The sequence below is a fragment of the Haemorhous mexicanus genome, chromosome 2 (genome assembly GCF_027477595.1).
Source record: "Haemorhous mexicanus isolate bHaeMex1 chromosome 2, bHaeMex1.pri, whole genome shotgun sequence".
NCBI classification, from domain to species: Eukaryota; Metazoa; Chordata; class Aves; order Passeriformes; family Fringillidae; genus Haemorhous; species Haemorhous mexicanus.
The window spans coordinates 31,367,426-31,384,201 of record NC_082342.1 but is presented as its reverse complement, the minus strand read 5'-3'; the positions used below and the strand labels follow the sequence as shown (position 1 = coordinate 31,384,201).

Sequence of the window (16,776 nt, the reverse complement as noted above, 5' to 3'; positions counted from 1 at the left end):
TCATTGCTCCTTTTTGTCCTGGCAATGCCAATTTCCTGTTACTATTGCCAGACATTTCTCTGAGTCTGGCCTTCTAACTAGAATGGCAGAAACATTGTACAGCCTCATTATTCCTTTTCTTTCCTGCACTCTGATGAGTTTTATGCCGAAAAATTGGTTTAGCAAAGCAGGAATGCTTCAGGCCAGATGCAGACAAGTACTGACTCTGTTACTAAAGAATGTCCAGAACAATAGCCCTTAATATTTACATCAGATAAATTTACTTTTAAATTGTAATCTGAGTTTAGTTAGCTTGTAAAATCAAAAAGAAATCTGTCATTCACCTGTCCTTGTCATAGGAAAGAGTTGTAGCTGAATTACATGCCATTCTGTGGGTGGACCACCCAAGCTGGAATTTTACTTTGAATATTAATGATGGCTAGATGGATCTACTCTTATAAAGTAATGAGCAGCTGGTTATTATACACGAGTGATGCAGTGTGAAGCTGTATCACTATTTGTAGTATTTGCTCTGTATTGAGCCCTGTCACAATCTGGATATCTGCAGTGGCAAATCCTTCCATGGAAGATGTGCCTGTTAGTGATTACTGCAGAAGTGCTTTTGCTAGGAAGTTGTGTCTGGAATATCGGGCCTCCTTGACCTTTCTTGGTTCGGGCTCCTTCCCTAAGAACAGAATTGAATTGTGGATTTGAAGAGGCTCTACTAAGTTGTTTGCAAACATTTTGAATGAGAATATATAGAACAGTTTGCTTTTCTAAATGTTTTTGTAGGGTGGACAGTGAACAGCATGGTTGTCAACACTTCTTAATTTTTACTACAGATTACTGTAGCAAAATACCTTTGAGATGGGTTTAATGCTTAGAATAAAATTGAGTTTACCAAGTAATACAAAATTACTGAGCACAGCTAGCAGTGAAGAATTAGCTAGAAGAAATAATCGACCCAAGTTCTTATAGACCAAGTCTGGAATTGGAGAGGGTATTGAAAATTGGTATTTGCATTTCTGAGGTTGTTTGGTCAGATTGTAGATTCAGAGATTTTAAGATCTAGGTTAGTATGGAATGGCAATTTTCTTGGTCTCATGAAAAAGTAGTAAAATTCGGACCATTCTTGCTGATCTAAACCTGGAGATATAGCAAAGTGTGAGGAACTCAGGGAAGTTTGTGAGTAGGAATCACCAGGTGGTGATCCTTAGCTGCAGTTGCCACACACCTCGTGCTGTAATAGGCTTACTTATTTTTTTGATGATCTGCCTACGTGTGAGTCACACTGACAAGCTGTTTTTTTTATTGCATAACTTGTTGATGACTACTATTATGGTTTCTGAAGTGTAGCTTTTCATTACCAGACCATAGGTGTTTGTGGGACTGTGTTTTAAGTGGGTAAGTCCTTCAGTTAGGATAATAATGCCTTTGTCTTGAGCAGTTTTCCCTTGAGCGCACACTGTGCTTGTAACAGCCCAGGATCACGGGAGCATGAGGGAAATTCTTTGTTATATGCATTGCCTTCATTGACTCAGCCACGTTAGTACTGTAGCTACCAGGTGATCTCCAGAATTCTTAATTTTCATTTCATGCAGGGCAGGAGATTGTCAGTTCTACAGCTAGATGTGTGAAGGCATAGAACACTGCAGTGGGAGGTCTGCTCGGGAGAATGGATAAACAGTAATGCTGAGGAACCATTGATGGAACAATGTGGCTGAGATTAAAACATATTAATTGTGTCAAATGAATAATATTTTATCTGAAGCCTGGTTTTGACAGTGTCACATGTCTCAGAAAAGAAAGCAGCGATTTCAGAGATGTGAAGTGCATTTTGAAATACGTTCATCACTGAGGTCCTCCCTCACTGTTTTATGTAACCAGTGTAGACTAATACAGATAGTCTTTGGAGATAGAGACATAGCAGAAAAAATGAACAAGTTCCAGGAGACAATATCTCTAATGTAGGTCCACAACTGATCTATATGAAAATATATATATATATAATTTTTGACATTTAAGACATTATGATTACCTGAAAAGTAGCCCAGGGAAGCTACTGACTCTTTGGAAGCTGCATATCTGGCTTCAGAATTCTTGCTGTTCTCAAGAAAGCATTTGACTTGCTTTGGTTTACTGTGAATTGTCCTCATAAATATTTGAGGAATTTCACTCTCAAAGAACAGCTTGAGACTGTTCAAATTCACAAAATTAATGTTGTTATACAGCCTATTTCACCTCCTATCAAATGGTGAAAAACTGTATAGAATTGGATGGCATGATAGGGGCTGTTTGTAACACATGAGTCTTTACATTTCTGAGGAAGGCTGGAAAATTTTCAAATGAGGATCCAGTTTCTATTATTTTTGCAGAAAATATATTGCCAGTTTTTCTTTCCAAATAGCAATTTGATGAAGGCTGTGGTTTTTTTACATTTCTTTATAAGTGGTTTGGCAGTAGTTTAATATTTTAAAAAGGCATATTTTGATTTAGAAAAAAGTGCATATAAAAGTAAAAAAGAATTTCTGTAATGCTCTTAAGAGAGCTTTGCAAAACATTTGGAAACTTTATATAATAGGAATGTTTGCTGAGCACAGAGAGGGACGCTTCTTAAGATCAAGGAATACAACTGGGAGCAGAATCTGCATCTTACTGGGGTTTTTTTGTGTTTTATTTGGTTCTGATAATTATATATAGTCTTACATTGTATTCTCAAGTTTAATTTACAAAATTGTATTATCTGTCTATATTCTTCTAAGAAGCTATTAATTATTTCAATAAGTAGAATTTATGAGTTGGCTGATTATTTTAGATGCACGGCGACAACTCTGAGAAATAAAGGTTTTCCACTTGCTTACCGTAGGTGCTTTATAGCACTTCTCTGGCATATTAGCTTGCTGTTCAGGCTTTTAAAGATTCTGCAGTGTTTAATTAACTGGTACTTTAAGAACAAACACACTGAAAATTATTCTTGCTGTTACACTTTAGCTTTGTATTCATATTTTGCCTTTTTGTACTATGAAGAACAAAAATAGTGAAAAGAGGAATTTATTTTTTTTTAAAGATTTTAAGTACAACTTGTATAATTTTACAGCAAGGCTTTAAGATCTGTCTTTTCATTGTGGTTAATGCAGAGAAATTAAGAACAAATCCTGTCTTTTGGAAGTCATTGGCTTAATTTCCAAGTTAAATTAGCTATAAATTGTTTCAGCACTTGGAATTTTGGAACTTAATTTCCATTATTTACTCTTTAAAGGTGTTCAAAGTATTTTTTTTCTTTCAGTTTCAATGTAATCATCATATAGTGCTCTGGGGTCTACAGTAAGTTTATTTCCATGGGAAGGTAAATTCCACCCAGTCAAATAAGGAAAATTTTGTAATTCTTTTTGCTCTATTCAGGGTTCATGTTTTCTTTAATTTCAGTCTGAGATGTCACAGTATTGTCTTACTGCCAGCATTCATTTAGGATACTTGTTAAAATTGTGTATTTCATCCAATAATGGTCCTAATCCTATGCGGGTGATCCTTCCTCTCTGCTCAGCACTGGTGAGGCCACACCTGAGTTCTTTGTTCAGTTTTGGACTCCCCAGTATGAAAGAGACAGGAGCATTGTTGGAGAGGGTCCAGTGAGAGACCACAAAGATGCTCAAGGGACTGGAGAGTCTCTCATCTGAGCAAAGGGTGAGGCAGCTGGGCTGGACAAGAGAGGGAATCTTGCAAAATATCGGGAGGGAGGATGCAAGGAAGCCAGAGCCAGGCTCTTTTCCGTGGCAGGCACAGAGGCAGTGGGCATACACTGAATCACAGGAAGGAAGTTGCATCTGAACATCATAATGCATTGTTTATTGTGAGGGTGGCCAAGCACTGGAGCTGGTTGCCTACAGAGATTGTGGAGTATTCCTCCTTGGAAATGACTGGGAAGGGACAGCTTGTTTAAAATTACCCTACTTGAGTGGGGGGGGGTGGGACCAGATACCCTGCAGAGACAGATACCCTGCTGGAAGACAGCTTCTCCAGAATGTTACGTGAGTGCACATGGTAAACGTAACAGCTAAATAATAATGCTGTAGGTTTCAGATAGATTCGGAAATCTGAGTTCTCTGGAGCTTCTGTTCTATTACTTGTTCTTTATTGTGATATGCAATCATGTAATTACATAGTGCTAATTATAAATACACTTCGTAAAAATCAAGCTCAAAGGAGCTGTGCTGTCCAAAGAGGTAAGGTAGAGTTATGAAGTGACTGAAACTGCTGGCTGTACCATTCTTGCTTGTGCAGTTTAAAAGCTCTTAGTTTTAATGAGATGGGAGGGCAAGGTGGTATCTTTCTGATAAGCTGTTCTCAACACAGCAAAATTCTGGTTCTGTTCCTGTGTGTCACAGCTTTCTGGTTAAAAAAAAAAAAGAAAAAAAAAGTGGAGAAGACATTTAAACAAAAGTTATTGTGAAGTGGACATCCAGGAAGTAGAGGTTCCAGAGTTAAAGGTCATTGAATAATAGAATAGTTTGGATTGGAAGGGACCTTTAAAGGTCATCCAGCACAACTTGAAGTTCATTTGTGAAATATGACACCTGTAGAAAGAGTTAAGTTTGGATGCTTTGCACAAGTGAGGAACGCATCTGTCTGGGAAGCTGGGGATGTTCTGACTTGAGTTCTTTTGCCAGTGAACTTCCCTCAGCTCAACTTTCCATTTATCCTCTTTTAAAATTAGAGTTGTAATATATTGCCTGTTTGAAGGGAAGGTAGGAAGTTAATTTATTTAATATTAGTGGAGGCAATGTCAGAAGTACTTACAGATATGTGCCAAGAAGAAAAGTGATTAAAATGTATTTTCATCATGGTCTGTGGATGATACTTAAGAGGTTGATAATACTCTTGAGGAGTAACAGGCTGCTTTTTAAGTAGCAAAACTTACGGTTTCCTATGGATTTTTGACCTATATCCCCTTATACCACCCTCTGCTCATCATGCACTTGTTGCTGTGAATGTTTTCTTAGCTTCCTGTTTGACTGCATGAATTGCAGTGTGTTCTGTGCCTTCTTCAGAGCTACTGGTGTGCTAACTGCTGCCCCCCTGAATGAATAAAAGGTTGAATTATAAATGCATTTGTCTCAGTCAGGGTACCAATTTGTATCGGTCTGCTTTATCTAGCTACAGACATTTTTTCTTTTCCTCAACACAAAAAGTAGAGTATCTGGTTCCTCCAGCTCTTTAAAATCAAGTGTGAAATGAGAAAATGGATTAAAAGGCTACTGGAAATGTATGTGTCAAATGATGGATGTACAGACAGCGAGGTTGCATAAGCCTCATTTTTTTAAGAAATTGGGCTAAAAATAGTAAGTGTCCCTTCACCTGAGTTCTAATTTTTGTGCTTATTGAGAAAAGAACTGTGTAGAGGAAAGAATTACTCAATCATCCAGAGATCTTTTCATGCTGCCTAAGTCCTCTTTTCATAGTTACTATTCATACAACTTTCAGAGCTAATCTCATTTATTGTTTCTGATTGCAGTGTTTCTGATCTAGCCAAATAGGTGGCCTTGTCTGACCGGGGGATCTTTTTTCAATATCTAAAACCATTTCAGAACAATTTCATTACTGCTGACACCTTACAGTCTTTGTTTCCCTGTTCAAATTTACTTGGACTTCTAGTTGGTTGCCACATCAGTTTGTAATAATCCATGCCTGTGAAGGGTTTTGCATTGTATTTTGTAGCTCACTGCTCCTGACATGTGTTTCTTCAGTTATTTCCTAAAACTGAAGGACATAATTATCATCACCCAATTTTTTCAGTGTTTAAGCTAACACGCCCTGCAGTGTGAATGTTTGTATAAAATCCATCCACACACATTTTATGTATAAGTGTGTGTGTATAAAAATCTCTTTAAATTTACACATGTTTATACACACACACATTGTTTATTAGTTGGTTTTGTTTGCACACTATTTGGATTCTCTGTGTTCTGGGTTTTCCAATGTAATTTGACAAGTTGAGAGCAGGTAAATTGATTTTCAGTTAGTTTCACTACATTCTTTTAAAGTTTATCTTAATTTTACTGAATTAGTGAAACCTGTAAATTAAGGATAAAATCTTTTTGATTGAGCCTGTTGGTAAACTAGTTTTCCATTTATATATTAGAATGAATGTTGTTCAGTTGGCACTTTGGCCAGTACAGGCATGTTAGGAGTGGCCCTGAACAAAGCTGTGCTCCAGCTTGTTGGAATGATTTTATAAAGAACTCGTTTTACATTTGTTAAATCAATCATTTATGTCTGTGAGAAGCTTTGCAGCTCGGTGTATTTATTTTACTGGAATAGAAGAATGGAAATAAAACTCCTAGTGTGCAGCTTCATTTGCAATATTTCTGCTGCACATCCTGGATATGTTGATTTGATTCATAACTTAAAATGTGCTACTCATGAAGAGTGCAAGTTTTTGTTTGAGGGTATTTTAAAAATGAATCAATTTAGTCAAGTTGTAGAAATTACAGAATTCTCATGCAGTATTGGAAGCATGTTAAAAATTCAGGAAGGTGTTCGTTATCAAAGATGTCTTTTTTCCAGACCATTGTGAGAAGAACCTGTCTTTCAGCAATGAATTAGCACATTTGCAGTATTTAAAACTCATAAATGCAAATTAAAATCAAAGAAATATGGAAATATTTCACTTACCTGATATTATCAACCAGACAAAAATGAGCAAAACTCCAGGAAAATTTTTTATCTTCAGAACTGGGTAAATCAAAAGACTCCATGAAATCTAGTTGACCTTACTGCTATTTTTTTTTAAATTTTGTATTTTATATGCCGTTTATTCCTGTGAAACAGAAATGCTGGTAGCAAAAATCATGAATTACAGCTAAATTGAAGAGATCTGTGTTTTAAATTACACATGATCTATTATACAAGTGACAATAGGTGTGTTTTACTTATGGAGACTTTGATTGGAAAGCCAGAGCATCCTGTTATGTTCTTGTTAGTCATCTTTACATAATTTCTCCTTTAGTCCCCCCTGTGTTTGCTGGAGCAGCTCCATAGAATATATGCCCATGTGTTTTTAACATGCAGTTTTCTTGATGGTGTTAGCTCTCAAGCATTGATATTAATGACAGCATGGATATCCAGTGTGAGCTACTGGTAGTTGATGTGTAACCTCTCACAGTGTATTCCATTAAGTCAGAGACCATCTGCATACAATACTGAGCTACCTGAAACTCCCCACAGTTCACTCTAATTAGTTCACTCTGAGATTTGGATTCCTGATTTGCATCGCTGGCATCTATTCTTATTTTCTGCTTTGTTACCAGAGGAATAGTGGCTAACAAGGCATCAGTTTTTGAAAGGGATTCAAGGGGAAACCAAAACACTGCAGAATCCTGTGCCTGCTGTATGAGCTGCAGATTACCAGAAACCAGAACAGGGAAAAGATTCACTGAGCATGTAGATATGTATGATGTCCTGCTCTATTCCAGAGCCATAGAAGATCCCCAGAAGAGTAAACAAACATGTGAACAAGGGAGAGATGGTTGGATACATAGTTTTTAAAAAAATATTTGGCAAGGTTCACTGCTAATAGGTGTTGAACTAAGCAGCCATGGGATGGAGGATAGTTTGTGTTTGCCTGGAAAACTGGTTAGAAGGCAGGAAATGGAGAGTACAGATAAATAGTGCTGGAGGTCACAGAGGACATGTGCTGGGGATCCATGCTTGAAATTATACAAATGAATTATTTAGAGTTTGAAAATGGATGTGTAGTGGTATGACAACTTTGCTGCCAATGTGAAGAATTGCAGAAAAACCTTATGGGACTGAGTGATAATCTCTTTTTTTATTTCTCAGCTAAATGTAAAATGATGCATATTGGGGCTGGAGATGGAGAGATTCCAACTTCATGCTAAGTATGAAAAGCTGTGAGGTGACTTAGTACACTTGAGAATGAGAAATTGTGTTTTTTATAGTTCCTTGGAAATGTCACTGTAGTGCTTAACAGCAGTCAGTGAGCAGATATTCGGCATTTCAGAGGAGAACAGATGAGGTTCTTTACCTCAGCCTGTGAAGCTCAGGTGCCCCTGCATCTTGTAAGTTCATGTAGTTCTAGTCTTTCAGCTTCAAAAAGGATAGGGTAAAACTGGCAGGGGTGCAGGGCTAAGCAGATGATGGCTAAGCTTAGACTGATGCCTAAAAGGACAAGACTGGGAGAAAGGAGCCACAGGAACTTCTCTCTCTTGGCTGATGTGCAGTTGTGGTTGTTTACAAATATGATCCTAGAGGCTCTACTTTTCTAAACAACACAGCACCAATCAATCTTGTGAATACCATGTTCTCTTGAATCCATGATCAGCCAAGGTCAGAGATACCTGCATCATCTTGGATTAAAAATATTTGGCTTTCTTGAACATTTTTGAGCAAGGTTCGCTGCTGCAAGCTCTCCAAATTTAGGCTCTTTACATCTACCATTCCAGTTCTCACCAATCTGAAGGATTTTCCTGTGTAATTTCATCAGGCATATAAGGCTTCAAGTATTTAATGCCAGCAAAGAGAGTTTCCCACTTTGCATCCATTTGATAAGTGTTTTTGTTTTATTAATGGATTTGGTACCAGATTTGACAGTAAAAGAAAACCCAGTGTTCTGTGTGTGTTAGGAACATATTCCAAACAGACTTTTTCAGTGAGAATGTTTAAAAATGCATGACAGAGGCATGAACTGATGCCTGAAATATTTTTTTTGAGACAGAGTTCCCAGAAAAATAATTGTATGAGTTTTCTAAGTTTCATCAAAAATCTGAGTATACAAGGAAAATATAATTTTTTAAATTTGTGTCCAACAGTAGAAAAATGGTTATTAATGTTTAATCTGCCAATTGAGGAGTAATTTTGTCTAGCAAGTCCTTGGTTAATTTTAAAACAGAGTTTGAAGGTGGTTTGTATAAGTCTCTCAAAATTGTATCCTTAAGCAGAATACATTGCTTTGGAAGCAAAACCTGTTTGCTGTCTGTTATGCATGTTCCTGATGGAATGGCAGAAACCAGTAAATACAGCAATTTGCCAGAAAATTGGTTCTTTTGCTTGTTTCTCAGGACTCCTACTTTGTTTGCCAGTTGCCTGTCCTATTTTTAAGACTGGAAAGGGGTTTTTGAACCAATCCTTCTCTCGAATTACTGTTTTTGACATGCTGCTGTAGTGGTAGAACTTCCTTACAAACTCTCTTTTCAATAATTGTAGCCTTCTTTTATTGTTTGTCAAAAGACATCATTGCCAGTCCTTCTTTATAAAAATTCTTTATAAAAATCTGATTTTCCTGTGACTATAGGGGATTACATCCCATGAACGTGTTCTAAAGTCAGCAAAACCAACTAGATAATGGTGTACCTACAAAAGCAGTTTCATTTGGCACATCTTGATTCTTGCTTTTCTGTCTTGCAGCCGAGTCCAAATTAGTCTTCTTTGTAGAATTACTAAGTTGTATCTGTGGCAGCATCTTGCTGGTTGTTATTTCCACTGCATCCCATAATAAACATTTTCAAGATTTGGATGCAACAGACCAATACCCTCTGAATGATTTTGCTTTCAAAAGCAAGATCTGCCATTAATGGTGTCAGTTAAAAGTCCATTGCCAAAACTGCTTGTTCTCAGGTGGCCAGATTGCAAGATCTGTAAATGATATGCCCGAGCTCCAGTCCTTTCCTGTGACAAACTGCTATCAGGTATGGAAATTTCAGCTATGGAAATGTGTGTCTTGTGGTTTTCACACTTACTGATCCATGCTTGTAATTTTCATTCTACTGAGCCTAAGGTGGTACCTCTCTTGAGTTCTTTAAGGGCTGGGTACATTTGTTTTGCAAATAGTTTTGCCTTCTTGCTATTATCTGTAGTGCCAATGTTCCAGTCAGTTCTGAGACTTTCCTGTCCTCTTAAAGACAGAGCTTTGTTGTAGGAAAAGCCTGTCTATCCCTGCAGCTATTCTTCAGCATTTCCAATTTGCACTATGCAAACACTACCTAGCGTACCTATAGTAATAATTTCATTTTTCCAATCAGGAGTTCATGTTGTTTGTACTTTCTGAGCCAAAATGCCATCCTCAGTTAAATTTTGTAGCTGTCAGAGGCATCTGTCTTCTTGTGTCTCTCCAAAGCTTTTGTGTGCACAACTGCTCCCAGTTGTATAGATGTTCTGTCTATAGTATAACATGCTGCCTGTTCTGGCAGTAACAGAAACCTCCATGTTGTTACAAGATCTCTTGGCATCTCATCCTTACAAAACTTAATACTGTATGCAAGAGCTCTGGGGCTTCTCACTTGCATGTAATATGCAGCTCTCTGCTAACATGATATCATGCAGTCTGCTTGCTTTGTGGTGGAGGAAAGCAGAGAGTTGAGTGCCAGAGTAAAGGTCAGCGTTCATCTGGAAACAATCAGTTGGCTGCTTAGTGTAATAAATGGTTCTCAAGGACTTAAACCACCATATTCTTAGTGTTTGGGGCAGGCAGAGAGGCAGGACAGACGTGTTTGTGGTTACCAAAGTAGCTTAGTCTCCTCAAACTACCATTTCTTATCTCAGTCTTAGTTGATGCAATCAACTGTGTCTTAGTCTCTTGTGTTCAAGAGACTTTCAGGTCTCACTAGTGTATTCTTAAGTTACTTCTGCATTAATTCATGCATTCTTGCATTGAAATGTACTCCTTTTCAGTTTCTATCTTAATAAAAATTTCTTAGGATAAATTATATATATAGAAACATCTTGTGTTGTATGTATTCTGTTTTAGCCCTTTGTAATTTGCATACGTTTTTTGGGTTTCTTCAGAATGAAATATTCTGTAATAAATTATGTACCTTCCCCCCAGAAGTAGAGCGAATTAGGACAGTGAAATATTCCACAATTAACATTCTGCTGTGAGGAAACAAGTTATTTTTCTCCTGGACTTAGCTAGTTTTGGTCTGTTCTGGTATTTGCTATACCATCAGATTTTTACAAAGCTAGAATGTTAATGGCTACTTGATTCTCCTTCATGAAATATTTATTTGGGACATCCAAAGATCTCAGAAGCCCTATTTCCCTTATGTGCAAGCCAGTTGGTTGGATCTGCCACGTCATGGTCACATGTTGTTTAGTCATCTCTCTGTTTTCAAACACAGAGAGTGCACTGGTCAGTCTTTAGTTTCATCCTCTAGTTCTTTCTAAACCTTTAAGTCTGTTTTTCCAAGTAGAGTTTTTAGGACTGGCAGGCTGCAGGTTACAGCAGGACCCTTCACAGAAGCCTTGTTTGTCCCCAGGCTTTAAGTCTACCCTGACTAGAAAAAGCCTAAAGTAGCCCAGAGTGATCCCATAAGTGATGATGATGCTTTGAGCAGGAGAGGCATCCTGAGGTTCCTTCCCATCTGAATGGTGCTGTGAGTCTCAATTTTTTGATACTAAATTAATGAACACTTTTATATGGAAAGTTGTAGGTTTGTTCTAGGTAACATTAGTGAGAGCTCTCAGAGGGACTTCTGTGCTTCCTGCCTGTCACCAGGTTTTTATTGGATTTATCATGCTGCAGTTTTCTTACCTGTCAACAGAGGATCTCTTTACCTGACTCTCTTGATATATCAATAGCCATGAATTGGCCAGTTTGATAAGTACTGTGTTAACACTAAGGAGTTTGTGAAAGCTAAGGAAATGGCTTTTCTCTCCTCTTTTAATATATTTGTATCCTCTTTTTCTTACACTGCTAGTTCATGGCACTAAAAGAAGTTCTAGACTATTGCGGCCTAATCAGGTGTCAAAATCAGTGCAAACACTAAAAGCAACATGTGAGCTGACTTTGAATGACAAGCAGTAGGAGTGGGACTTTGGCATCTTGAGAGGGGCAGCTGTGCTTAGGTTGATGCCAGTTTAACACAGAAGTGCTCCCCAGCTTCTTGGGCCTGTGGGGGGTTCAAATTTACTGTCTAGGCATGAGTTAACAGGGCCATGGGAAATTTGGAGGGAGCTTATATTTAAAGGAAATATGGCTTTGTAGTTTGGATAGGGATCTCTTGATGGTTGTAGGGGGAACAGAAACTTTGTGTTCCATGTCTCAGCAGGCAGTTTAGATGCAGTTTGAAAGATGCTGACTTCCACTAAATCTTGAATTTGGTGGGAGGAGGAATCTGAGAGGTAGTAAGAGGAGAGATGTGAGGTAGTGCTGGTAAGGCAGCTGGCTGCACCTCATTTTTTAGCCAGCATCTGCTTGTTCCCTCCTATGTTCTGTGAGTCTGATGGCTCTCTGATTAAAATAATACAATTACAGTCATGTAAATTGTAGTGAAAACAGATAGCCTTGCCTCAGTTTCTTGAAGGGTTAGTATTGTTCTGTCAGTTACATTCACATAGTTTCTCCTCTTAGAAAGCATTTATCAAACTTGTGAAAATCATGATTTTAAGTCCTATACATTGTCTTGGGGATTTTTTTTATATTAACACTATTTTAATACCATTTTTTAAAATGAAATATAAAATAAAATATGTATAATGTCATGGTTACAGACACATGGCTGTTGTTCTAAAGGTTTCTTCTTACTGTTCTTGTGTCTGGAGCAGTCAATGTCTTTTCATATCTAATTTCTTCCTATTACTTTCTTTTATCTGTTTAGGTACTAATAATATTTATTTATTTAAAATTGCATTCGCTTTGCAATTTGGTGGCTGCTGAATTTTTAACAAGTAAGGAGTTTGAAGAGTTTTAGCAAATTCATAAAGCATTGCTTAGTGGCTGATGTGCACAACTAGTCATCAGAACCTTTTGGGTTTTTAGATGTAATTTTCTTACTAGGTGGTGGAAATATCTATTAAAAAGCTAAATGTTTTGTGTAGTAATTATTAATAACATTATACTGCTTTGTTCATTATGCTTTCTAAAAAGCAAAGCTTCTGGCTTTTCTTTTGGTAGAGGCTATATGACGGTACATCTTTGTCAAATAGGTGTTGCTAATGAGAAATCTGTTATGCCTTTTGCAAAATTGTTGGTTCCTACTTGGATGTACGTGTGTAAATAAATCCTTTTTATGCTTCAGGTATCAGTAGATATATTTTTCTTTTAGTTAGCATCTTAAGACATTAGCCATTGTTTTACAGCAACTCCTTACATTTAAATGCGTTCCTTATGCTTACATTGTTAAATGCCTGTGCATATATTAAAAGAAAAGAAAGAACAAGAAAATGATCTAATGCAGAGCATTTGGCTCTGTAGCTCAAGTCAAATAGACCTGAAATTTTTTTCCAAATTTATTCATGCTGTAAAATCTAATTTCTATAACAGATAGAAACAGTGACAAGTAGTTAGTCACTATGCTGGGATGCTTGTGAAAGATGAAGTCTCAAATAAGGAGTAAAATATTGTATTAATAAAGAGTAATTTTTTAATGTAATCAAATCCTATTTTTTCCCTGTTTCTTAGATGATGAAGCATGCCTGGGACAATTATAGGCAATATGGATGGGGACATAATGAGCTCAAGCCAATTGCCCGGAAAGGACATTCCACCAACATATTTGGTAGGCTATGTTTTCTGCTTTGTTTGTGATTTTTTTTTTTTTTTTAATATTTCTGTCCATGTATTTTCTTTGGAAGTCTACCCAAACTTTCTGGCAAACTCTGTTTTAATAAAGAATCTTTCAAAGTGTGAGTGACAGAAATGTATTATTTCAGTGGTATTTCATTGAATTACTTTATAGACCTATCTTTTTGGGAGTAGTATGTTCTTATTGTTGCAGAGGCTAAGCTGTGTCTGTGTGCACTGATGCTTTGTGTGTGTGTATATATAAATAAAAGTCCTGATGCAATGATGGTTATTTTTTGGTTATATTTTGAGATGCAATGAATATAGATGTGTTGGGGTTTTTTTTTAAACCCACTCATATTGTCTAGATCTTTGTGTTTAGTTCCATGAGAAGCATGGAACAGTTTGAGTTGGAGGGAACCTTTTAAAGATGACCTAGTCCAGCCCCCCTGCTATGGGCTGGGACCTTCCATGAGACCAGGTTGCTCAGAACCCCGTCCAGCCTGGTTTTGAGCATTGCCAAAGATGGGGCACTCACAGCTTCTCTGGGCAACCTGTGCCAGTGCCTCACCAGTGGTACTTAGCACAGTGCAAGGAGAGAGTGAGCTGAGTGGAACCCTGGAGCAAATTCTGCACCTTACTGTGATTTGGTTTTATGTTATGATTAATTGATGACTTTCCTTTATATTTTTTGCAAATGATGAAATTGGATTTGACAGGGAAAAATCTTTAATGTTCACCTCTATGATCATGTAGTCTTTGCTACTTGCAATTCTGTTGCTTAATTTGCCATGTGTAATTTTAGATTAGCCTTGGTTTGTAACCCCGACTCTATGAAGTAAGTTTTTTCCCTTCATGTGGCAGAAAGACATTTTTATGATGTTTGTTTTTAATGTGACTGACATGATATTTTGAAGCAGTTACAAATTACAATTTCACTGTAGTCTTTTTTTTTTTCCATTCCTCCTCTGCTTACTTCTAAAATGTCTGCTAATGAGTCTGGAGGATTTCTGCCTTTTTTTCTTGGAATGATTATTCTTTGGAGTGCTTATTTTTGAAATTTTGGCATTGCTTTCTGAAAGAAATTGCAGGCCTTGTCCATGCTAAAGTTTCTGCTCTTCTTGTTCCAGCTAACTCTAGCAGCCAATGCCCTACATGTTTGTCCTTTTAAAATCTAGATGCTATTTTGTGCCATTTAGTTTTTAGCCAAATCATGTCATGATTGCTCTATTCAAGGCTATTTCATATGAAAAACTTTTCTGAAACACATAATCTTCAGCATATATCAAGTCTAAAATAGAATCAGCTATTGTTCATTTGGTGGATGGTTGATGGGGAGGATGTGTGTGTGGAAATTGGTCTTTGTCAAGGACTGTCTAGGCTGTATTGTTATTCCAAGCTCTTTACCAATCTCTATTACCCCTATTGACACGATTCCCAGCAGTATTTGCCTTTATGGAAGGGCTGCTTAATTTTTTTTGAAACCTCATGCTAGTTTTAATAAAAAGATGCTCAGCAAAATCTGTTTTTATTATTCATCTCAAAGATGATTTGATCCAAACTATTTTCAGCCATTACTGCAATCTCCTGTGCTTCCATTTCAATTCCTGTCACGTCTGTGAGATCCTGCAAGGAGATGGTATCGCTGGTTGAACGGCAGCCCTTTGCATGAATCTTTGGGAAATCAGGTTTGCTGATAACTCCCAAGTGAGGTTAAACACGATTCAATTTAGAAGACAAATAAGTCATTAGTCTTCCCTGTTGGATTCCACTTTTGTCTAAAGCAGTGTATATCTATATCTGTGCCAAGGAGAACACAAGTGTTTCTAACATTGCAAGATCTAGCAGGTTTCAGTCTGGGGTCACAGAAGGGGAGAGGAGGTGGCCTGCTCTGCTCTTACAAATCTTAGTCTATGGTAATTAAAAATAAAAGGAAGGATAAACTTTATAAACTTTAAAGCAAGATGCCCGGTGCCTCACTGAAGCATGCAAGCAAGGATGTTTATGGGCTTCCTCAATTATTAGTTTGACTTTTATGACAAAACATGGTAGGTTGCTTTGTTGGCCTGCAGCAAGAAACTCTTGCCAGTCTTTTTGAGATGTCTGATTGTAAATTGTAAAGGAGAGTCTGCTAAAAATACTGTCTTTCAAACTGTGTAGTTGGGCAGTATCTTGAGTAACACCTCTTCCACAGCTGGGTCACAGCATTAGTAGTGTGGTACTGCTTTGAGAAAGTATGACTGGAAGTGGGTGAGCTCTTAAAGATATTTACATTTAGATGATATATGAAACAAACCTTAATAGGTGAAATGGGGTGATAACTGCTTTTGAAAAGGCTGGCATTTATTCCTACCCTGTAAAATGAAATATAAAAGTCAAGGAGAAAGTGCAGCAGAGAGGTGTAAATTTTCTTTCCAGTTTAAATTTTTCTTTGCAGCTCTGCTGAAGGTTGTAGCAACTAAGCTAAAAAGGAAAAGTTGGCCTTTTTTGTTGGACTGCTTAAATTGGTGAAAAAATTTGATGGCTGCTGCAGGGTCTTTTTGCAGAGGGGGTTTGTGTGGGATCTCGGTCAAGTTCTCATTAGAACACAAAGGGTAAAGAGGCTGATCATGAAAATGATGCATGTAAGGTAATGGGCAAGCACAGCAAACACTGAGCTTGCTTCAGGAGGGTTTCTGAGTTTAGCACGAACCAGAGCACTTGATGGTATTGTTGGATTCTTTCCCTGTAGTGAAATCTGGTTGGATTTGCTTTTGAGGATGAGAGTAACCACCTGAAACATGCTGTTTGAAGCTGATTTGTCTCTGTTTGATGACCCATAGGTGAACATATCCTGAAAACACAATCAAAATTATTCAGTCCTGATATGCTTCAGAGTTTTAAACTGTATGTGTTTGTATCCAGTATAATATGAAATAATTACCTTAGCATAAGCTTTAAGGATACTATATTGTGAGTTAAATTGGGTAGTTAGTACAAGTTGGTTTGCATCATCTTCAATCTGTGTTTTTCTAAAATATGTTTATTTGACAACCTGAATTACTATAAGGAACAATATAAAGAAAATAGACCATGCTTGGGCAATTTGGAGCACTGTCCTCACCAAAACTAGAAATTGTGGACTGTCATCTAACCTGATGCTTTCTGAAATGAGAGTTCTGACATTTGTGGTGTGTTTTATTTTTGTTGTTTTGGGGTTGCTTTTTTGTTTGTTTTGCTAATTTTATATTATTTAAAAATAAAGTGAAGATGTGCAGTTTGTCAAGTAATAAGTACATGGC

The 16,776-nt window shown here is 37.3% G+C and overlaps 1 protein-coding gene and 1 long non-coding RNA gene across 2 annotated transcripts in view; one reads left to right on the top strand and one right to left on the bottom strand.

Annotated features, from left to right (window-relative positions):
• Positions 1-16,776, top strand: part of MAN1A2 (mannosidase alpha class 1A member 2) — a 133,765-nt gene that overhangs the window by 30,506 nt on the left and 86,483 nt on the right. Inside the window, exon 3 of the mRNA XM_059838142.1 lies at positions 13,394-13,490. Coding sequence (XP_059694125.1) covers positions 13,394-13,490 — 97 coding nt within the window. The remainder of the gene's footprint in view (positions 1-13,393; positions 13,491-16,776) is intronic.
• The window catches only part of LOC132323197 (uncharacterized), a 29,580-nt gene that overhangs the window by 5,454 nt on the left and 7,350 nt on the right, over positions 1-16,776 (bottom strand). The window lies entirely within an intron of this gene.